Consider the following 23,683-nt stretch of genomic DNA (forward strand, 5'->3'; position numbering starts at 1 on the left):
AGCAGGAGTTGGAGCAGGCAGTCTGGAGAAAAATATGAAAGAGAAACAGGGGTCCTTCACAGCGAACTACCAACCACAAAGTTCAAATTCGAGGATACAGACAACGAATCAATCAATTGGTGAAAAGGCGGTGAAGATACTGAAAAAAATTGATCCAAAAGATGCAACAGAATTCAAAACTTCCTCTGTTGAATCCATGTGCAGCAATCGAACAGATGGACGAGATATCAGGATGAATTCCGAAAGGAACAATAAATCAAGTCAAAAGGTTTGGAAAACCTACTGCAGAAGAGGCAAAAAAGATGATGATGTGGGGCACGGAGACCAATCTTTATGGGGGAAGTCGACAATAAAATTACACGACAAGGGGATTTGCATGAATACAGGGGCTGCTGATGCGGAAGGTGGAGAAGAGATCGAGTTCGAAGATTCACAAGATGAGTTGTTAGAAGAGGAGTTTGATTCATCAGATTCTGATAGTAGTGACTATTACAATTTTAACTCTGAAGCTTCCGTGACAGCTGAAGAAGAAATAGAAACACTGACCGGAATGTTCTCACCTCTGAAAGTAACAAACGATACCTCAGGCTCACGAACACAAGAAAATACGACATCTTCTGTGGGACAGGTACTTAATGGTATTCATTCATCCATTCTAAATCATTCTTTCTCTTTAAATGCTATTTGGCCATCTTCTTTTTCAGTCTTGGGTTTGTCTAGTGGTCTAGTAGGGTGTGGGTTACAAAGGGTTGATGAAAAGCTAGGTAATGTGAGAGATACACCGACAGGGGAAGTAGGAGATAAAAAGATTGGTGAGACAAGAAAGGTGGTTGAAATTGGAACAGAAGACGGAAGTGGAAGAGGACACAAGCGGTCAATTGGTTCCTTACAGAGAGAGATCTATAGATTACATAGTGGTATAAATTACGAGAGAGGCTCAACTTCAAAGGGTGCCACTGTGTTCTCATGAAAATTTGCTCATGGAATATAAGAGGTGGAGGGGGAGCGAGAAGGAGACAATTGGTTAGGAAAATAATTTGTAACGAAAAACCAGAAATTGTTGTCCTTGTGAAAACAAAACTCGAAAAGGTGGACAGAAAATTTGTTGCTAGCGTTTGGAAATCAAGATTTGTCGATTGGGTTTGTCTGCCATCAGTTGGAAGATCTGGGGGGATTCTTGTGATGTCGGATCCAAGAGTGGTATTAGTCAAGAATAATTTGATTGAGGAATTCTCGGTTTCAATTCAAATCAGCTGGAATGAAGACATAACTTGGTGGTTCACAGCCATTTACGGACCGGTTAGGCCGAGAGTGAGAGAACTATTCTGGGACGAATTGGCTGGACTGAAATCGATTTGTGGGGATAATTGGTGTCTAGGAGGGGATTTTAATGTTGTGAGGAATGCGGGGGAAAAACTGAATAGCCTTTCTTTAACCACAAGCATGTCATGTTTTGATGCTTTGATAGAAGAGTTGCAGCTCATAGATCCACCACTGCTGAATGCCAAGTTCACATGGTCAAATTTTAGAACGACACCGATTTGTTGTCGCTTGGACAGATTCCTATTCTCAGGGGGGGTGGACGAATTTATTCCCCAATTTCAGACAAACAGTGTTACCAAGAATCACTTCGGACCACAGCCCTATTCTGATTGATACAGCCAAGTTCACGTGGGGTCCAGCTCCTTTCAGATTCGAGAATGCTTGGTTATCACATCGAAAATTCAAAGAGCTAGTGAGGACATGGTGGTCAAAGGGAGGAATTCAAGGGTGGGAAGGATACAAATTTATGCAAAAACTGAAAGTCATCAAAACTGAGGCATCAAAATGGAATAGAGAAGTGTTTGGTGATGTGGGTGTCAGAATCCAAGAGCCAAGCAACAAGATTAAGCAGTTGGATGCGATTGAGGCAGAAGGAAGATGGTCGGAAGCACTAAACATTGAAAGAAAGGAAGCAAGGACCGAGTTGGAAAATATGTCATTTACAAATTTCCAAATTCAAAGCCAAAAGGCAAAAATTAAATGGATCAAAGAGGGGGATCACAACTCAAAATTTTTTCACTCGTTACTGACTAACAGGAGGAACAGAGCCCTGATAGACAAAGTGGAATTGGACAATGGTACTGTGGTTACTGAGGAAAAACAAATTATACATGAGATCCTAAAATTTTACGGGCAAATGTTTAAGAAATCAGCCGGGGAAGGGGGGAGTTTTGATGACATGGAGAGAGGCCTTAACGGGCTGGATTGGAGCCCTTTACAGAGAGGAGATGCTGATGAGCTGGAATCAATTTTCGAGGAAGAAGGGATTAAAAAGGCAGTGTTTGATTGCGATGGTACAAAAGCTCCGGGACCGGATGGATTCACAATGGCTTTCTTTCAAAAAAACTGGGATACAGTGAGGATGGATTTATTAAAGGTGTTTGCTGAATTTTTTGAAGATGGGATTGTCGATGGAATTACAAATGAGACTTACGTATGCCTTATCCCAAAGAAAAAAGATGCGAGACTTATTAAAGACTTCAGGCCAATCAGTTTGATTACGAGTCTATATAAAATTATGGCTAAGGTCTTGATGAATAGGTTGAAGAGAGTCGTGTCTAACACCATTGCGGAGAATCAGTGTGCTTTTATTAAAGGAAGACAAATACTTGACTGTTGCCTTATTGCAAATGAAGTTGTGGAAGAATATCGACGAAAGAAAAAAAAAGGATGGGTACTAAAAATTGATTTGGAAAAGGCGTATGACAACGTAGACTGGCGATTTTTAAATTTCGTGTTGGAAAAAAAGGGATTCGGTGAGAGATGGAGGAGGTGGATCAAGGGATGTGTTTCTAATGTATCTTTCTCAATCTTTATTAACGGAAAGCCACAAGGTAAGCTAAAAGGGGAGAGAGGTCTCAGACAGGGGGATCCATTATCACCGTTCTTATTCAACTTAGTCGTCGATGGGTTGGGAAGAATGATGGAAAAGGCAAGGACAGATCATGAGGTCGGGGGACTCGAAATAGGGAAAGAAAAAATTGAAATGACGCATTTACAGTTTGCGGATGATATTCTTTTCTTTGCGAAATCAAAAAGCGATGTGATGGCGATCATGAACATTATAAAACTGTTCGGCAACTACTCTGGGTTGAAAATAAATTTGGGCAAAAGTGTTGTGCTTGGATTGAATTGCTTGGAAGAGGAAGTGGAAGAGTTGGCAGAACGTGTTGGGTGCAAAAAAGATAGCTGGCCTATTAAATATCTTGGGCTACCGCTGGGAGGTAATCCAGCTAAGAAGGAGTTATGGGAACCCGTCCTCTCGAAGATGTCAAAGAAATTAGCGACTTGGAAAAAAGCTTTTCTATCGAGAGGAGGCCGTCTAACTTTGATAAAGGCCGTGCTAAGTGCGATGCCGTCCTATTTCATGTCCCTTTTCAATGTGCCGGTAAATGTTGCCAGTAAAATGGAAAAAATCATGAGAGAATTTTTGTGGGATGGTGGTGACGGGGAAAAGCATTGTCATGTCGTCGGATGGAAACAAGTGTGTAAACCAAAGGAAAAAGGAGGGTTGGGATTGGGGAATGTTACTCTCAGGAATAAGGCTCTTCTTGGCAAATGGTGGTGGAGAAGTTCAGTGGAAACGGGGTCTTTGTGGAAAAAAATTATTCAGAGTTTATATGGCATACAGGAAAACAAGTGGGACTTGGGGTTGGCGGAGAAGGCGACATTTAGAAGTCCTTGGAAGTGTATTTCTCGGTTTTACCTGGCTTTTCATCAACTTATCAGGGGAGTGCCTAAACAGGGGAATATCATTCGGTTCTGGGAGGATGTCTGGGAGGGAGATACGTCATTTAAATTAAGATTTCCATCTTTGTTTCGTATTTGTACTTCTACCAATGAACCCATTCGTCATTTCATTGATGTTGTCAATAGTGGGGATAGTCTTTCGACCATTTGGGATGTCAGATTTAGAAGAGATCTTAGTGAGGTTGAGGTTCTAGAGTTCACTAACTTGCTTCGAGTATTAGAGAGGGTCAGACTGGATAGGGGTACTGAGGATGTTAGAGTTTGGAGGGGGGACCCTTCAGGTTTGTTCTCTGTTAGCTCTTTTTATTGCTCCTTCTTCCCTATTTCCACCTTTCCGTTGTTCGATTTCTTTAATACCATTTGGAAAGTTCATGTCCCACACAAGATTAAGATTTTCTCGTGGATCGTCGCCTTGGGGAAGTTGCCTACGTGTGATTCAGTGCAAAGAAGGTGGAAGACTTGTGTTTTAAGACCGCAGTGGTGTTGCTTATGTCGACAGCACGAGGAGAATCAGGATCATATACTTCTACACTGCTCCTTCTCTACAACGATTTGGGCTAAAGTTTGCAACGAGCTGGGGATACAATGGGTTATGCCGCGGCATGCTAAAGATCTCTTTCATTGGAATTCAGGAGGCTCATTCAACAAAAAATACAGCGATTTCTGGTACATGATCGTTCACGGCATATATTGGTCGATATGGTTGGAGAGAAATCGAAGAATTTTTGAAGAAAAAGCAGAATCTGTTGACAAACTATGGGAAAACATCAAATTCAGAGTCGCAACTTGGACAACTACCTTGCAAAAGTTCGACCACTTGTGCATTTCAGATTTATTGAGGGACTTCAAATTTATTTGGTCATGAAATTTGTGTTTCCTTGTAACGCCGGGGTACTTTCGAGTTGATGTAGCTGTACTGTTGTCGTGGAATGCTCATCCACGCTCATATTGTAATTTCATAATATTATAATAAATTTAGTTTCCTATCAAAAAAAAAAAAATTTGTTTGCTTGCTGTAGAATTAAAATCCCCAAATTCAAAGATAAAGACATAATGAAACAGGGGTAAAAACAAATAAATTTATTGTAATTATTATTTTTGTAAAATGTATGATGGACTGTGAAAGGCTGGATAAGGCAAGAATTTCCAATAAAAAGAGGCCAACACCTTTGGCACAATGTATGTGCGAGCATTTCATCTTTCACATGTCCCCAGCTTATGTAAATCCACGTGCATTTTAGATCTTTGATTTTTACATTGATAGTTTCTTATCCAAAGTAATAAGATTAACATGATGCAAAATTTTCAAAACAAATAATCTGAAAAGTCTTTTGGTAGTGACTCATCCTTGGCATGCTATGCAGATACCTCTTCATGTAGTTCCATATACTGACGAATCCAATCTGCTTGCGAATGCTGAAAGGACTCCAGCGTTTCATCACCTTTTCGTCCCTTAATTTTAACGACTTCTAAAGCTTCATCAGCTATAAATTCTGGTGACTCCATCGATGAAACCCAATCATCACGAGCGGTGGAAACCACTCCAACTGAACCTGCTCAGAATGTTCGTTGAGACGGTTGTGCACAATAGGAGATCAGAATTAATCAACAATCTATGTAATTACCAGTACCTCTACTTGGGTGCGAAGAAGTGCCACTAGAAAACCTCAGTGGGAGCTCATTCCCAGGAATATTTAAGCACAACCAGTCTAAAGCAGACTCATATGTTGCACTCTCCTGATTAATGTAGACAAGACACGAAGAAAATGTTCAGATATCAAAATCCGCAAGGGAAAAGGTTTTGACCCCTAATTGCAATATAAATACTACAATCATAATTAATCACCTGTAGCAAAGAATAACTCTCATGGTAATTAACTTAGAAGGAAGTCAAGGCTAAGTCAAGGAACCACCATGGAGAATCACAACACCTAATATAAGTATTTGCCTACTTATCAAAACAATTGGCAGTCCACAAAGCTTGAAGCCGTAAGCATCAAATACGTAGGCAAATGCTTGTTCTGATTTCTGATAATTTATTAATCAAGACATCTTGGTGGGGTTTTCCTAGGACTCAGTACCAGAAGAAGCAAGTTAATAACTACCTTTGGCACAAGCTAGGTAGCAATCACTCCGGACTCCGGAGTATCTAAGTATCACTCTCAGGAGAAGTAACCAAGACGAATTGCAAAATAGGATATGTATTGTCTACAAGAAAGCATTTCAATTTTAGTGCAATGGCTCTCCATCGAAGTGTGGCATGTTTTACTCGAAGAACTTTAATTCAAAAATAAAACAAAAGGAAGCTAGTAATTATTCTACTATGTACATTTGACAGTTGATCTTCATGATTGAAAACCAATTCTTTCTGAAAATTATACCACCAAATAACATAGAATGCAAGAAGAAAAGCTTTAAAAGTGCTGGTACGCTCCCCCCTAAGATGTCGGGACATCAAGCGCAGCTACATTCCAGGGACAACAAGAGAAAGAGTTTTATTTAGAATAAGTTCATACTTTGCATGCGTAATATCTGGACACGCAACGTACTGTTCCAACCGGATTCCGTAAAAATTGAAATAGGAATTTATGGTTCTGGGTAAGCACTAGGCACTACACCAACCTTGAGACTGGAGAGAGCAAGTTCAATCTGATCATCTTTAAAACCCTCACATGACAGCTTCTCGTATATCAAATGGAGCCTTTTCGCCTTCTTTTCTTTAGAGAGATGGTCTTCTACCGGCGCTGGAGAAGGCGATGAGCGGCCAGAGTTTATGAGGAGGCGTCGGAGGCGGTTCTCGTTCTCCGTCGACAGCTGGAGCTTCGGACCAGCGGATGGAGTAGGCTTCCCCTTTGATGACGTTTTCTGGTTTTGATGTTTTTTCTTTGGTGCCATCGATGCGTATGATTCTTTCCCGGCGGAAGCGTGGTCCGACTACGGTTTATGTAGCAGCCGGTCGCCGTAGTTCACGTCCACGGATTGGGCTGTTTTGTTACAACGGCCCACATACAACGCCCATTTAGATTGGGCTGGCTCAATTATTCACAGATGAGGATCCAAAGAATCTAAAGCCCGAAATTTTATTTCCTCATCCGCATAAAATTAAATTTTTAATCTTGTAATTTATAAATTTTTTATTTTTGTTCTTGTTTTCGATATATTAATTCACGTTAGGGAGGTAAACGAACCAAACCGTTTGTGAGCTATTCGAAGCTCGATTCGATAAAAGCTCGTTTGAGCTCGTTTAATGAGGCTCGTTAAGATAAACAAACCAAATTCATGCTTTACAGTATTCGGCTCGTTAGCTCGTGAACATGTTCGTTGGTAAGTAATCTTTTAGATGAAAAATTAATAGTTTTGATATGTGATTTATTGATTTTGCATATTATTTATGAAATATATAGAAAAATCTATTAAATTTATTTATTATAATAAATTTACAAAATTTAATAAGAATAATATATTTTTCTTTAAATATATAATTTACTTTTTAATTAATTTAATGAAAATTTAAATGTATAATTCATAATTTATTAAGCTTGTTTAGGCTCGATAAAGGCTTGAATAAGCTCGTGAATCATGCATATATTCGTTAAATAAAGCTCGAGCTCGGCTCGATTATAAACGAACCAAGCTCAAACATTCAAGAGTTCGGCTCAACTCGACTCGATTACATCCCTAGTTCACATCATCATTTCAATAAAAAAAAATGATTAAAATTAAGAGAAAAAATCGTGCACAAATAATTATAGATTGATGGCACTATTATTTGATCACATGACACAACCTTTGTAGTTTGTTCAAACTTTCCAAGATTCAAGAAAACCAAATACTTATTATACAGGAAAATAAATTATACGAAAAGAAACTAAGCATACAAATCAAAGAAACAGCAGGAAAAATACACATCAAAACAAAGCATAGACTTGTTTTCAGTTCCAATGCAAATGAGAAGATGAATGAAGAGAGCTATACATGCTCTTTGATGTCCTTTTTTTGCCAGAGAAAAGACCTCCAACAAAAGGGATGATAGGCTTCTTTTTCACAACTTTCTTTCCCCAAAACAAGCCTTCATTCTGCCCCACATTCAAAATCTGTCTCAAACTTTGTGAACTTGTTCTTCTTTCCCTCTTCTCCTCTTGATCACCCCTTGTGATCACATCCCCTACACCTCGAACCAAGTCCACTGGTGCCAGCTTCGACATACTCTGATGGAGCTCAGCATTCAACATCGCCAATGCCACCTCCGTGTCGGATTCTTTTTCCTTGAGCAACTTAAGCTCCGCCTTCGTCTCCTCCAGTTCCACCTCAAGCTTCTTCACGGTGTCCGAGAGAGTCATGTTTTGGCCGTAACTAGGGGACGAGTGTCTAGTCCATGTTTCTTCGTATACTTTCTGACCTGGCGTAAAAAACGGTGCTTCTTTCTCAGGGAAAGAGAATGGCTTCTTGGAGGAGTAAACCTCTCCTACCAAGAACCGCTCCCCAAACACTGCCACTGCCTCCTTAACAGAGCGAAAAGGCCGCGAACTGTCCACGTTGGAGCGATAATCGACAAGATTTTCGTCGACGTTGTAGAATTCTTCCATATGTCTCTATAGTTGAAGACAAACAAATGACCCATCAGGTTAATATAGGAATAATGTGAAGGAAGTTTTCTTTGCTTGTAAGACAGACAAATTTGGAGGGGCTTCTATGGTATAGGAAGTGTTGGCTGGTGAGAAATGAGATACAGTGATTTGAAGGTCAAGCAAATAAAATATTTCATAGGAGTTGTATGAAGCAGACTACTCAACCACCCAAGTATATCATGTGAGACCATCAATGTTAAAGTGGTTAAAATTCCTTCAATCACACTTTTTGAAAATAGTAATCAGTTTGGCTGCTGGGGGACGTCGCCGAGATGATCAATCCAACATTTTATATTAAAATCAAATCAGCATATATATTACAATCGTTTCTTAAAACATAACTAAAAAAATTATATTTTTACGGTGAAAATTTATATTTTGACGTAAAAATAATAATTTTTTATAGATTTAAATCAGAGATCTTTCGGTTTGTTGACATGTGAATATAAAATGCTATTTTTTTTTTTTATAAAAAAATAAAATGCTTTAAATTGTAATAAACAATAATAATAAATAAATAAAAACTATGCTATTTAAATAAGCATTTTAATATGTGTGTGTCATACACAAGCACAAGCCAGATGCCAAAACTACCAGAAACAATTATAATATAATAATTCTGACAAAGAAACCAAAGAAGAGTCAGAAATTTCGACAGCATATCGATTCGCGATGCACGCAGCCATGGCCATGAATCCTCCCCTCTGTTCGATCCATTCCAGGCTCCATCAAACCTTAGAGACCTCCTCCTCCTCCTCGTCAGCATCTTCGTCCACGACAACCGCCGCCGCCGCCACTGTTCTATTTCGTGGCCCTGTCCCGCCGCCAGCAGAGGTCAGCTTGTTACTTTCTATTTTTTTGTGATTTATATTTCCGATGAATCGGTATGGGTTGTTTTCGAACTTTTTTACTGAGGTGATGGTGGTTGATTTGATTTTGCAGATTTCGAGTTTCTTCGGGTCTCGAGTCCCGCTTTCGGGGAGGCTCAATCAGGTACGGCGGGCGTCAGCGGGTGGTTTGAGGAAGATTGGTGAGTGTTTTTGCTTTCTTTGATTACTGTAGGAGCATCGGTTGCTTGGAATTGTTGACTTCGCTGATCATAAATTAGATGATTGATTATGGGAAGTGAATTATAAAATTAGTCAAGTTTGTTATGGTCAAATTAATTTAGCTACAGTATTAGTTCCCCGTTTGACTAGAAATTGGAAATTGATTTGTATATAGTTGATACACACACGAACTGATTGGGGCATGGGTTTTTTAGAAAAAAAATTTTGTATCTGCATTCGATCAATTAGGTGGAAGTAGTTATGCTTTCAGATTATATTATATTGTATCGTTCCACCAAAAGAACTGTCATATAGGGAAAAAAATTGTTGAGTTAAGGTTCTTTTAGGTACCTGATGATGAAATCACCCGCTTTGTTTGTGCATGACTGGCACTATATGCAAACTTATATCCTGCTTCTGGTAGTTGATGTTTTGATGACTTTCTTAGTTGATCCCTTGTTGCTCTGTAAGATATTCTATTGAGTTGTATAAATGTACACTAGTACTTTCTGCATCTTAGCAGTTGTGTGCATCAAGTAGGGTGGGGTTGGCAGACACCCACTCTGCTGAAACTGTTGCTTTGCCTGCTGACTGTCCAGTTAAAGTTCCGGAGTTGTATATTTCGCGCAGGTGTAAAAGCAGTTGCCATTCCTGAATCAGCCGTGGAACTACCACTCACGTCCGATAATGTCGAGAGTGTGTTAGATGAAATCAGACCTTACCTCATAGCTGATGGAGGCAATGTTGCATTACATGAAATTGATGGAAATGTCGTAAAACTGAAATTACAAGGTGCGTGTGGTTCATGTCCTAGTTCTACAATGACGATGAAAATGGGCATTGAGCGTCGGCTTATGGAAAAGATTCCTGAAGTAGTTGCTGTTGAGGCATTACCTGATAAAGAAACTGGCCTTGAGTTGAATGAAGAAAACATAGAGAAGGTAAAATTCTTGTTTTTTGTGCTCTATATCCTTAGATGTTTGTTGTTGAGTTATTTTTCAGCTACTAAGAAATGCTTTGGTGATATTAATTTAATTTTTACTGAATTTCGACTCTCTGTTTTTTACATTATTTGTCAAGCTCACTATAATTTCATCTTCTTTGGTTGAATTTTATCACATGAATATGCTCTTAGTTATTCTTAGATCTTGGGTGTGATGAGTGATTTTTATGGTAATACAACAATGCAAATGATGTCCTTGCACATGCCTTGTGCAATGTTAATTTACCATGTTTTCTTATTTGACTATTAAATCCACTAGGGGTTTCGTACATGCTTCATAATTTTGAATAAATAGCAGTTTTTTATGACATTAATTCCAGAATCTTCCTCTTGAGAGTTGATTCCATGTTTCCTCGTACCATCTATTTTGATCGACATGCAAGAGAAATGATTGACCTAATTTTGTACATTGTGACAAACTTTCTACAGGTACTTGAAGAAATAAGACCGTACCTCATTGGGGCAGCGGGCGGAGATTTGGAGCTAGTTGCCATTGATGAACCGATAATTAAGGTACGAATTACTGGTCCTGCAGCTGGTGTCATGACCGTTCGCGTGGCTGTGACTCAGAAACTTCGAGAAAAAATTCCTGCCATTGCAGCTGTTCAACTTTTGTCGTAAATCAATCACTCGAAGATCTCTTTAAGCCAAGTATCTCTCAAGACCCATAGATTTCATTCTGGGATGGATGCTGACCGGAAGGTTAATCTTTTATATAAGAATCATACGTCTGAGTTGTACGATTTTGATGCAGCACAATTGGTTAAATGCTGCACTGTACATGTATACATCATGCCATTACTTACATCAGGAATTTGTGCTTAAATAAACATATTCAACAGGTGATTCGCAAGTTTGGATCTTGTTTTTCAACTGTAGTAAAAATGGCGAACGACGCAACTCTTACATTTTGATTCTTGAATTTTTATTTTTTATTTTTGTCTGAGCGTATACTTGGTTACTTACGTAAGTTATCGACTCTCGGCAGCCTTTCTTTTCGTTACCTGTCTTTTTAACAACGCAGGAGTGGTTTGTTCTTTTCCGGTACTTATTGGAGAATGAATCTTGCCATTACTGATTCTGTTACGTAAACGCCAAGTGAAAAAGTTGGATTCCGAAATGGTATTCCATACGTACAAAAAAATCTAGTAACACGACTATTATCAAACATCGAGACCCCCAAAAATACAAAAAAGAAAAATAAGAGGCATCGTTCTGGATCAATACTTATGCTTTCTTTCTTTTAAAAAAAATTTAATCCAATTCGATGTTTGAATTCCAGACCTTTCTTTAATCAAGGAACGGTCATTTGATAGTAACCGCCAAGTACTCTTGAGTTGATAACTTGGCAAGCAGTCACAACTCACAAGTCATATCACTAAACAGAAACTCATAGTTCAAATAATTCCAGTAAAAATGTGGTTAACGAGATCGCAAATAATTCGGATGACAAAGTTGTCTACAAGAATAGTCGATTCCAACTGAGGGGAAAACTGGTCGGCAAAAGCATTTTACATTTCCAAGGGAGATGAGCGAATAAAATCTGGAATCAAATAATGTAAATCGAAACACATGATCGTACCGGAATATGTTTGGCAAGATTCCCCTGCAGGGAAACTCAAGCGGCCTGATAAATGACAAGGACTCGAGTAGCAAAAAATGCTCTGGCATAGACATTTTCCTAGATTTTCAACCCTCATTTTAACACATTCTAAGATCTTTTGTCACGAGTGTTCGTCAACTTAAAACATCTCACCCATCTATACTCAAAAAACAAGTGATGGTACACAATTTAGACGGACAATCTATCTAGACTGCTTTCACGTGTGGTGTTTAGTGACAGTAGAGCTTGATCAAAGAATCCGCCCCTGCAGTAAACAACCAAGGTTGCCTTGGATGGAACTTGCAGTCCAAGACACCTGCAAAAGTGACAACCACAAGTTGTTCAAGAAAAAATAAATATTCTAATACCAATCACAAATTATGTATGGAAACAAATTTTCTAACACCGCAAAGGGTGAGTACATCTCGTGGGCTAATTACAAATCATGCTGAATTTTGTCCGAGGCATACCCATATATTTCAGAATACTGACTGTGATCAGCCAACATGATGTATATATGAATTGGGGTAAAGCTAAGGGTTGCCTAATTATAGGGGCCAACATTATGTAGGATTGATTCAGAAAAGAAACTAGTTCTTATATTACAGCAAAAAAACAAAGCAGCAGATTTAAAAAATTAGTTACCTCTTCCATCAGCACTGGCATGCCCTCGAAGAATCTCTAAGGGGACAATTAATGGATTCTGATTCAGATCTGAATAAACCATTCCATGAAATACATATGCGGTGCAATCATCAGAGCATGAGGCAAATAAAGGGTAGGACCGATGGTAAGCCACCCCAGTAATGTCCTTTGAATGACACCTGCAAATTTAGGCCAATGCTATAATGGTAGAAGACTCTACCCACAACTTCGAGAGTACATTGGGAAATAGTTTAAATTCTCATTCTGGCTTCTTTCTATAAAGGGTAAAAAAATGGAATCAAAGGAGTAAGTGAATAAAGACACCTTTCTTAGGTTCCGGCTTTCACAGAACAAAGTAAGGATTTTGGCCAGTGACCTAAATGAACTAAATCATAGTTGTAAAAAGTGTACGCCTAGGCGCACCCTAGGCGCCGACCTTGCAAGCGGCGAGCCCAGACTTAAATCCAGCCAGGCGCACCCAACTGTTACCCAGGCGCCGACCTTGCAAGAGGCGCACGGCTTTCCTGAGGCAACAAAAAGCATGATTCTATATTTCACCAGCCCAGTTTCTCTATTTTTTAACAAAAAATGGCTGCAAAGCTTAGAGCCAAAGCTGGTTTAGAAAAAAGAAGTCATCATAAACCCTAAAAAATAAGAGGCAGGACATCAACGACAAAGGCCAGTTACCTTCTATTATGTTATGAAAAACTAAAAAAAATAAAAATTCAAAGCCCCACATCAGCAAGCAACCTGAAGAATAAAAAGCGCAACAAGGACAACGAAGGGTCTCCAAATCATCAACAAACAATGAATCATTTTTATCGATGAATTAGACTTCTGAAAAGCTTAATTATTTCAATAACAACATTTTTGTCATATAATGATATAGTACATAAATAGGTTTTTTTAAAATTAATAGTGTGACTTGCTTCAACAAGACACGTGCCTCGCCTTGCACCTCTAATAACTATTATCTAAATCTTGAGAGATAAAAGGCATAATGGTAACTTGCAGCTAAACATGCACTAAGATAAAACTTTACAAGGCCCTTTGTAAAAATCCCAATCTCCATAACAATGACTGAATATATGTGCCATACAGGTAAAAATATTAACTAAGGGTAACACATAAACCTGTCAACTTTAAATATTTTACGTTTTTCTGCTTTTACAACCTAAAGCCAGAAGATAGTAATAATAGTGTATTACCACATTGTTTTGATTTACTACCACGTTGTTTTGATTTAGTGTGGAATTTTAATTAACAATACTTTAAATTACCGTTTTTATAGCCAGGTAGATAACTCCACGAGTTGATATCAATCAATATTATCACAAGAACTTCAAGAGTATCAATAAAAACTTCAACTCTTTAAACAAGTTCAAACTAACTTTCATGAAATTCTTACTAAATTTTAAGAATATTAATTTATGGAGCTACATACTTGAGAACTTTGTAAGGTCGAGATGAAAGGTCCATGTCAAACCAGCACAATTTTCCATCTTTACTTCCCACAATGACATTATCACCTGCAAACCATGAGAAACAAATGTTAAAATTGTACCCTAAACTCTAGTCCCATACAATGCATCAACGATGTTGCAAGCCGAAAAGCATTCACAATGTAAAGAATGAGAAGGAGATAAGGATGTACCAGCAGGGTGGATAGAAATGGAAGAAATTTCACGGACTCCAGCATCAAGCTTTTTAACAAGTTTTTGCTTTAACAGATCATACACACGCACATTCTTCTTTGTTGCAGTAAAAATTATAGATCGAGTTGGATGAAAAGCAGTTGACACTGGAATTCCTTTTGTCTTGAATGGGATTCGTTGAGTAAGTTTTTTGGACAGCTGGTGAATCAATACTGATCTTGATTCACGTTCAAATAAGTTAAGAAATTATTATGGCCAAAAGTGAAATATATATTTATATATTCACAGTTACATCATTATCTCAAATCCCCAAAAGAACAGAAAAATCCAAATTCAAGAAGCAACTAGCTCACTAAGGATGCATTGCCAACTTGCTGCAGAATGCAACCAAGAAACTTCTTCAGAGTGCATATTTCCTCCACACCACTGCAGCCATTCCCTTCAATAAGGTGATTACTGGCATTTGAATTTGTAATTATAATTTTTCCTGAGGAACTGAAGGCTTCCTTTGGAGACAGCATTCCATAATTTTAGTTCCACCCCTTCACATCAAGATACTTGCCACACCCGACACAGTGAAATGAAGCCTTACCAGAGTATGCCATCAAAATATTGAAGGCCAACAAACAGTTTTACATCATGACCAAACAAGGAGAAAGGACAGGAAGATTTTAGTTAATAAAAAATTGGTCAGTAAGATGTACTAAAAAAATCATAGTTAGAAAAAGGATATCAGATGGCGCGAGTGTGGACAAATAGTCTCCTTTGCGATGCCATTCCACTTTGCTCACAGCCTACAATCCACAGCATTTGATTTAAAGAATATTAACCACAATTTCATTATCCAAATCTAAGTTGAATGTCAGAACAATATAACACGTGAATTACCTTAAAGTGCTTCAACCTGATTCCGCCATGCTTATCATCTTGACACCAGTCAACAATGGATGCACTTATATCTGGGAAAGAACAAGAACAAAATGTGAATGTCAAAATTGTAAGGTTGCATAAAAAACAAAGTTTCTTACTCGACAGACCATTATTATTAGTTGTTTCTTGGGGCTCAAAATGGAGAAGCTCTTCGGTATTTTCCTGTTCTTCATCGTTTCCTACTCTGGTGTCCAAGAGAAATACGTCGTGTCCCCTATAAAACATCAGGAACTCATAAATACAGAAACAAACATTTAAAATCAATGAAACTAAAATCTCATTTATTGCTCTTACACTGCCACTGCTAATATAGAAAGAGCAGGCAGAGGATTCAATGCAACTTCCTCGATTGCATCACCTAGATCCCAGATCCGAAGACACCTTCCAGTTTCAACTTCCCAAATACGAACAGTTCCATCCTTAGAACCTGCATGCTGACAACTTAGGATACACCATGTATCTTGTGCATTCTTAAAGTTTGAACAAGAAAATGACAAACCAGAAGCAATCCATTGTCCCGTTGGTTCTGTAGAAATGGACGTGACAGGACCCCTGTGTCCCTTGTACTCAAGATAACGTGTTGTTGGATAAGGTTTAAGGTCTTTCCGGCTAGGCAACTTTGGTTTCAAGGACTCGGGATCGATATTAATCTGAAAAAATTGACCGCAAAGTAAGTTGCTATAAACTAGAGGTTGTTTGCTAAGATTTTAAACCAAAGAAAGAATCAGTCTAAAGAATTTTGAAAAAACATTCTTTGCATACATACACGTTTTTTGCGAACTCGTGGGCATAAATAAAGATCCAAACAACGATCAAAAGTTTCTTGGACAGCTTTTTCATATGCGGGAACCCCTCTCAAGGACTTGAACCTAAATTTTCATGCAAACAATAATTTAAAATTTCTAACACAGAAAACATAAAAGTAAAGGGATACAAATAAAAGAAAAATAATTGAAATGAAGAATACTGTTTAGGAATATATTTAGGTCGGTCTTCCTCAAACATAAGCTGGTAAGAATTTACTTCTTCTTGTGTTGGAATGTATTCAAGAGAGGGATTATATGATTCATCGTGACCTGAAATAATAATTTTGATTAGATCAAAAATATATATCTAAATGATAATTAGGAAAAAGATGTAAATTTTTAAACATGCAATAAACTAATAAGAATGTCAGATTTTTCATATCCCAGGCCATATCTATCAGAGATATACCTGGCAATTTAGGTTTTGGCGCAGGTATATAAGCCAATCCCTGTCTGTCAGCAGTGGAATCATCATCCCACAAAGCATAAAACCGAGGCTCTTCCTTAGGTTTGTCATCAAATTTAATCAATCCCTTCCGAATGGCACGGACATACCGTAGAACCTGTAAGTTCAAAAAAATGATGGAGTCAACTTAAGCATAAATGCCACAGTTCCACTGAGGTCTCAACTTATGAACTTCATCTGTCACTCTAAAATACCCACTGAGCATGTCCACAGATTAGGATATTAAACCTAAGCGAAGAGAAAACATATGACCATCTAAAACCATTTGAATAAATAAAAAACTGATTGGGTAATTACTGCTTGTATCATAAATGTCATTTGAAATGAAAGGGTGTTTTAATTTTTGTAAAGATATTTGGGGGAAAAAACTTCAAAAATGAAATAGGAAAAAATCATTACAAGATAAACCAACTACAGCCTTATCATCTCACCGTGTATTTGATCCCATTCCACATCAGAAATTCATTAAACAAGCCAAAGAATTAGCAAATAATAGAGGGACAGGCACGTGCAAAAGATTAATTTGTTACCATCTGGCCAATAGTTCATATAAAAAAAGGGAAACGCGAAAAAATTCAGCCAGAGACATGATATTTATATTATGATACAGCAGCAAATTCCATCGCTAATTACCATGTTACTTTCCCACTTGGAAGCAATGAAACGCCTCTTTGGTTCTGGTGCGTTAGAGAGTGGATGCTTAGCACCGTCCCAAGCAAACCAATCCACATAAGGCTGCGGCAAAGAGAATAACCATAAGAAGTTTCTCTTGGTAAAGAGAGAAATTAATGCATAATCTACAGAAGATTGGCAAGTCCAAAAATAATATAAATATAAAAATTATAAAATGGGGCAAGGACGCACAGCATATGGATCAAACTCCGCATGTGGTGCCTTTCCTTTTAATAATCTGCTAACAAGTTTGGTCTCCGCTTTCGTCAATTCCACTTCTTCGTCATTATATTCATCATATATCTTACGCCTGAACACAAAAACCAAAGTATCAGTTGAAAGTTGATCAAGCATCAGCAATCCAAACAAGTAAATCTTCCATACACAATCAAATGAATAATAATAAAATCCGATACAAATAATAAACTTATTTAAAGTTATTAACCCACCAATTCTTTGAGTCATCAGCACTTGCAAGAAAGGAATCCAATTTACTTTGTCTCTCCTTTTTCTTGATCTTCTTTCCAGATAGATCGTATCCAATATGTTCCTCATCCTTGTACCATTTCAGTGGAACATCTCCAATAGTGTTACGAGGCGCAACCTGATTTTGTCCAGAAAAGAAAAGGAAACAGCGTTCAACAACTAAAAATATTTATACAGCAAAGAAAAATAACAAGTAAAATGACGCAATTCACACTCTATATACAATCATTAACCATGTCAATAAGTCAATTGAAAAAGACAACAAATAACCGAAAGATGTTAAATGAATGAGAGGATGCAAGTAAATTGGTTTTATCTAGCACACATGAAAGTTCGTCTAAACTGACCAAGAAGTATAAAACTAAATTATGAAATCAACCTCGTCTTCTGACGAATCACTCTCTTCAAGCACTTCACGGGAGTCTTCGCTTTCATCAAGCTTGCCTTCACCATCATTATTGTCATCGTCACTGGCACTACCTCCACTTCCATGGCCATCATCATCACTACCAGCCCTAGGATTGTCACCATCACCGGAGTAAATATCTTCCTGTCATTACCAAAATCAGATCAACATAAATATAAAACCCAAAATATGAAACAAAAAGAGATGAACCCTTCGCCTTTTAAACAAAAAGGCACAGCATCTGCACAAACATATCCTTATTTATTTGTTATAACTGATAAGTCACAATTTTTTTCATAAATTAATGTACAAACAACTAAGTGAACATTTTTCAATCAACAATTAATCACACAGACGTCTAACACTGTTGTATAAGGAATAACCATGAGATGAAATGGGTATCGTTCACATAAAATTAAACATCCATATTCCTCAAACCCTGTGGTAGAAAAAGCTCGTTATTAAATGGGACACCTATGCAAAAGAAAAGAAAAAAAGGTAAAAAGTTTAAAAGTCAGCAGGCAGGCAAAGAAGAGTTCTGATCATAAATTTCAAAGTAAGATTTTCGAGTATAGAAGGAAGTACAGCAGCTTTTTTGCGCTAAACTTGTACAATTCTTTATTAAATTTAGCAAGAAGTATCACAGAACTGAGAGAGAAATCTAAGCAAGAACATAAAAGCTAAGATGAAGAGAGAAAGAGGCAGCAGAAATTTCTAATTATTCTACATCTTTACAGCTCTAGGTAAAACTTGCAGTTGAATTATGAAATTCCTAACTTCACTATCCACTCACCAACCCATAGGCTCTAAATGAAAATCGATTGAGATGGGACAAACAGACAAATAACAGAAATAAATTTTGCACACAAACATATATTTATCCAATTTCAGAACATTAAACAAAAGGGAGTGGCTATGTTAGGGTGCACCTACTTTGGAAAAAATTATAAATAAAAACATGTCTAAAAACATGTTCCTTTGTGTTTATTTCTAGGATGTGGCTATTTATTATTTTTATAATATAAAATGTCTTCTGTATTTGTATTCGTCATTTTTTTTTCACAAAATCACCCCTTTCATATAACTCGAATTAGAAATTGAAAAACTATTGTAATTCATGAAAATCAATTTAACACCAAAAATAAAACTAGCACAGAAATAAACCCTGGCACTTGAATTATAGCTATTATCATTTTTAGTTTAATATTCAATAACTGTGCCTTTTTACTTTATATTTTAAAATTTTAAATTATTTTAATACTTCCATTAAATAGATTTTCTTATGATTTTTTATGACTAAATAAGCATGTTATTGATCATTTCAATTAATAATTCATATAAAATATTTATAAACATCTTAACATCAGCATCTATTTTTTAGCAATAGGAATTACGAATGATTTTATTAAAACAAAATCTATTTACCAATATCATTTATTCTTCTTCAATCATAACCATCAAGGAATTTTTTTTTTTTGAATCTTTAACTAAAACAACCCCTTTTTCTTCTACTTAAAATAAGATTTTATCTGTGAAACATCCACTGATCCACATGTTTATTTGTTTCTTGAGGGGAAAAAAATATAATTCCCCAAACACAAAACCAAGAAAGAGAAACATGAAACAGATAACATAAAAATTGTGACAAAGATTGTACACTCAATTGAACACGTCGTCCACTAATACACAAGAGTGTGAACGAATATGCACAGATATATCTTGAGTTTATATTGAGTTTCAATCGAGGTTCTTCCATGTGGAGAACACAGAGAAGTTTTAGTTTTAAAGTTTTTTTAAACACATACGCTGCATAATTATTGTAAACAAATAATGCAAATGAGGAGCAAAAATGTTCAGCAAAAGACATCATAATTTGCAAGTTCACTGATAATTGCAAGCTGTTGGTGCCAAAATTATCCTTTTGCGTCTGAAAGTTTCAAAACAACTGTACGGTAATTTTTACATATCCAAGACTCGAGATTTAACTTTAGAATTTTAAACCACAAAGTAAACAACGAAGAATATTGATTTGGAGGAAAGCAAATACAAATCAAAACCAAGGGAATTACCATGTACCTCATCCTCAGAGAGTAGGCTAAGCTCTGATACAGATTCGCTTCCGGTGAATTCACCCTCGGGTAGACTCTACGAAAATAAAAACAAATCACAATCGCAAAAAATGTAATTGCTTACAAATGGAAATATCAACTTTAATTTAGTTTCACACAGGATATCATATGAGTGGAACAGAACTAAAAGGTAATATTCAGTAGCACAATAGCCTAGCTTAATAATTACCAATTTAGTTCAACAATTTCGATTTAATTCAAAACTTTCGCTCTTTTATAATCAAATCGAAGGCTTCTTTAAATTTCAATACTGTAGCTAACTGGGACTTCCAGCATTACTGTCTTCGGAAGAATGATCATCACTCGAATCACGGTCCTTTCAAAATCAATTATTGAATATTCGCAACATACAATAGTAAGCTCCGTGAAGCTCAGTCAGAAACGAAACAACAATAAAATGACCGCAATACTTCGCCGCAGCAATTTGTGAAGCATGAACAATACCTCATCATCGTCACCATCATCAGAACCCGAATCAAAAGGCGAATCGTCGGAGCTTTCAGCTGCTGTTTCTTCTGCTTCTTTTATTCTGCTTAGAGTCCCTTCAATGTTTTTATCTTTCAAAATTTCAATTTTCTTCCTTTCATTCTCATTCTTCGGCTTCTGGGAGGAGCCGATTGCTTCCTTTCGCTCCCTCTTCCCCATTCCGCGAGTCTGAGTTCGTATGGTGTGTGCGAATGAAGAAGGGTAAGAAGCCGGGGAGGAGTAGGGTTCTAATAAAGGTTTTAGCAAAGGGCTTGCCCAAATTTGTTTGATTTGGGCCATCAACATTGGGTTGGCTCAATTTTATGACAACGGGCCTGGGTGTTAGATAAAGGAGATTTTTCATAATTTTCGTGTAGTTGGTCAAAATCTAAATTATTTATAAATAAAATATATTTATATTGGATAAAAAAAACACCATTAGATTGAGTTTTATTTTCTTACAAAAGTACATATTATGTAGATGGATGTTGTGCGAAAGAAAATTGATAAAAATGTATTCTACAAACCAATGTTAATTATCACAAATATCTCTTAATTAATAGCATAGCATAGCATAGCATAGCATAGCATAGTACATAATTTACCAAAATCATATAAGGCAGTCATCGTATGTCACCCCTTCTTCTTCAAGAAAAGTTTGTATTAAAAGAGTTTGATAATTATAAGTGATTTGTAATTACCCACTTTAGTAGGATTTAACACTGTCTAACTGAACAAAATTGATTTATGGTGTCATGTGTAGATTAATTTTTCAAAGAATAAGAAGATTATAAAATATTGGCATAGACATGTGAAAATTATATGTTTCAATTGTCGTAAACAAATATTCGTATTTGTAGTACAGTAAAAATATTAGATATCTTAATCGAATATTGTATCAAATATTCATTGATCTCTCGAATCATTATATTGTATCTGAAGTATGTTAATAGAATTATATCAAGCATGATACATTGTTTGTGGAGGAAATTTGTAAGGCCCGAGATTTTATTACTGTAATCTGAGATTAATCTGAAATGATTTATTTATTAATTGAGATGATTATAGACGAAACGGATCAGACCGGGAGAGCCGAAGGAAGATTTGACATGAGGTGCAAGAAGAGTCCCCGCGCACATGCGAGACATGTATGGGCGCACATGCCCGAGGAAGACAGAACCATGCGTGCACATGCGCGGCTTGAATGCGCGCACATGCGCGGAACGTCCAGAGAGTTCGGCGCACATGAAATGAGATTGAATTAGACTATGTTGTACTTGTGTTATCTGATTCTGACTATATTATTGATATTGATATGCTAACAATTACAGAACTATTATAGATTCTTGCCAGGATATGGTAAGATTCGGACCTGAAATGGCCGATGAACGAATGATATACGGTAAGGATTCTCGATTTTGAATTCCTTGATATCCGTATTATGTATGATTCGATAATTATAAAAAAGAATAGAGTAATTCCTTATGTATTCAGTTGATTACTGAAGTTGAGCCTATCTGGGAATGAGTTGTCAGTAGCAGGAGAGTTGCTATAGTTTTTCAGATGAGATTTCAGGTTTGTCTTATATCAGAGAGAGCGACTTCAGCCTTGATTTGATATCAGGTATGAATTTCATTTTAGACTTCTGTACAGAATGATATTGATTGAATTGAAAGAATTGAAATGTCAGTTAGAAGATTTACTGCCTGAGAGTTAGAGTTACATCTGATTATGTGTTCCTCTGGGAAATACTTCAGTTATGTGTATGGGTTGATAAATCATGTGTTCCGAAGTGTTCTGATGACCTTATGCTCGTTTTATCTATGATATTTTGATATATTCGCAGCGTATGATTGATTGAATCGAACAGTTGAAATTTGTATTGAATATTCTGGGAACTGAGATTGTTGTATACAGAATTGTTCGGCTATGAATCCAGATTGCACCAGATTGTATTCAGAGTCTGTGATATCTGAAGATAGTATACTGATTGATTGTAGCACAGTTGAGACAGTGATCAGTGGCTGAAAACGACATTGATAATGGCAGAACTTCAGCACGTTTAAGCCGGCTCAGAGCTGATGTTGAAAATTACAGCAGTTCCGAAGTTTGATCAGATTGTTCAGAACATGATTTCGATAGTCAGAACAGTGTGTCAATCAGAATACCAGGTAAGTAATGCTTTATTTTATATAATTAGCTGATTTGTTTGTGCCAGATATTTCGAATTTGAAATAACAGGTATTGTCAGATGCACACAGTAGTAGATTCAGTATTATTCTGGTAAACGAAATCAGTTATGTCAGAATTTATATTGAAATGTCTAAATCGCTGACAGATGAGGACAGGAAAATAGAAACCAGGAGATTGAATATACAGATTATCGATTCCTGAATAGAAATAGGAGTACAATTCTATGGATCTGATGATAGTTACCAAAATATTGCCAAGAATGTACCAGGATATGGTTATGATTGAACGATTGTTCAAATCTGCATATGTATATTGTACAGGATGACATACAGATATGACAAGACGACTGAGAGGTATGTCAAAAAAAAGGGGTCAGATGGTATTGAATGCCAGAGTTAATTATATCATACCGTGATTTTGGTTGATTTTGTACTTTTGGCAGAATGTATAGCATGATTTTTTATCTATGCTTTATAGATTGACGGATAGTCGGAGCGAACTATCTAGATACTGGAGGATATCCAGGAACTGTAGTGCTGGATTTTAGCACTAGTGACCTGATGTCTTGTCACTTTATGAATTATTATACAATAATAGCTATTAGATGAGTATCGAGATAGCTCTAATCGAGGTATTGTACAGTGAGAACTGCGAATTTCCTTCATATGGGGATGATACTGCGGTGATACCTGAGATTGGATTTGATGGGATCAAAGATCTGATAAAGAAAATGAAACTGATTCAGAAGCAAAGGA

General features: G+C 36.9%; 4 protein-coding genes across 12 annotated transcripts in view; 1 reads left to right on the top strand and 3 right to left on the bottom strand.

The window, feature by feature from the left end:
* LOC142517766 (DExH-box ATP-dependent RNA helicase DExH7, chloroplastic) overlaps positions 1 to 6,800 on the bottom strand; it is a 48,676-nt gene extending 41,876 nt beyond the window's left edge. For 3 of the 5 annotated variants that reach the window (XM_075620201.1, XM_075620202.1, XM_075620200.1), the window contains exons 1-3: positions 6,415 to 6,799; positions 5,424 to 5,529; positions 5,161 to 5,345 (exon numbers count right to left, since the gene is read on the bottom strand). In XM_075620201.1, the coding sequence (XP_075476316.1) occupies positions 5,161 to 5,345; positions 5,424 to 5,529; positions 6,415 to 6,687 (564 nt within the window). In that variant the 5' untranslated portion in view covers positions 6,688 to 6,799. Of the gene's footprint in view, positions 1 to 5,160; positions 5,346 to 5,423; positions 5,530 to 6,308 lie in introns of all 5 variants that reach the window. The other 2 variants (XM_075620203.1, XM_075620204.1) reach the window with 2 other exon arrangements.
* A 737-nt stretch (positions 6,801 to 7,537) lies between these two features.
* On the bottom strand, positions 7,538 to 8,501 carry LOC142518735 (WEB family protein At1g75720-like). Its single transcript, XM_075621544.1, has one exon. The coding sequence runs from the start codon at positions 8,376 to 8,378 to the stop codon at positions 7,725 to 7,727; it is 654 nt and encodes a 217-aa protein (XP_075477659.1). The 5' UTR covers positions 8,379 to 8,501; the 3' UTR covers positions 7,538 to 7,724.
* Positions 8,502 to 9,008: 507 nt separating this feature from the next.
* On the top strand, positions 9,009 to 11,391 carry LOC142519157 (nifU-like protein 2, chloroplastic). The gene is made up of 4 exons (XM_075622091.1): positions 9,009 to 9,254; positions 9,363 to 9,450; positions 10,100 to 10,410; positions 10,902 to 11,391. The coding sequence occupies exons 1-4, from the start codon at positions 9,093 to 9,095 to the stop codon at positions 11,091 to 11,093; spliced, it is 753 nt and encodes a 250-aa protein (XP_075478206.1). The 5' UTR covers positions 9,009 to 9,092; the 3' UTR covers positions 11,094 to 11,391.
* Positions 11,392 to 11,845: 454 nt separating this feature from the next.
* On the bottom strand, positions 11,846 to 20,975 carry LOC142517825 (ribosome biogenesis protein BOP1 homolog). 5 transcript variants are annotated; one of them, XM_075620288.1, is made up of 18 exons: positions 20,729 to 20,975; positions 20,218 to 20,288; positions 18,115 to 18,285; positions 17,699 to 17,853; positions 17,442 to 17,559; positions 17,211 to 17,312; positions 16,521 to 16,674; positions 16,273 to 16,381; positions 16,072 to 16,174; positions 15,805 to 15,955; positions 15,600 to 15,732; positions 15,404 to 15,519; positions 15,264 to 15,334; positions 15,109 to 15,169; positions 14,375 to 14,602; positions 14,165 to 14,249; positions 12,721 to 12,899; positions 11,846 to 12,391 (listed from the first exon to the last, which is right to left on the bottom strand). In XM_075620288.1, the coding sequence occupies exons 1-18, from the start codon at positions 20,913 to 20,915 to the stop codon at positions 12,306 to 12,308; spliced, it is 2,280 nt and encodes a 759-aa protein (XP_075476403.1). In that variant the 5' UTR covers positions 20,916 to 20,975; the 3' UTR covers positions 11,846 to 12,305. The 5 variants fall into 5 exon arrangements, with proteins under 5 accessions (XP_075476403.1, XP_075476402.1, XP_075476401.1 ...); XM_075620287.1 differs by having other exon boundaries at positions 15,413 to 15,519; positions 20,218 to 20,286; positions 20,715 to 20,974; XM_075620286.1 differs by having other exon boundaries at positions 20,218 to 20,286; positions 20,715 to 20,974.
* Between the last annotated feature and the right edge of the window lie 2,708 nt (positions 20,976 to 23,683).

This window comes from Primulina tabacum, chromosome 11, assembly GCF_025594145.1.
Source record: "Primulina tabacum isolate GXHZ01 chromosome 11, ASM2559414v2, whole genome shotgun sequence".
Lineage (NCBI taxonomy): Eukaryota > Viridiplantae > Streptophyta > Magnoliopsida > Lamiales > Gesneriaceae > Primulina > Primulina tabacum.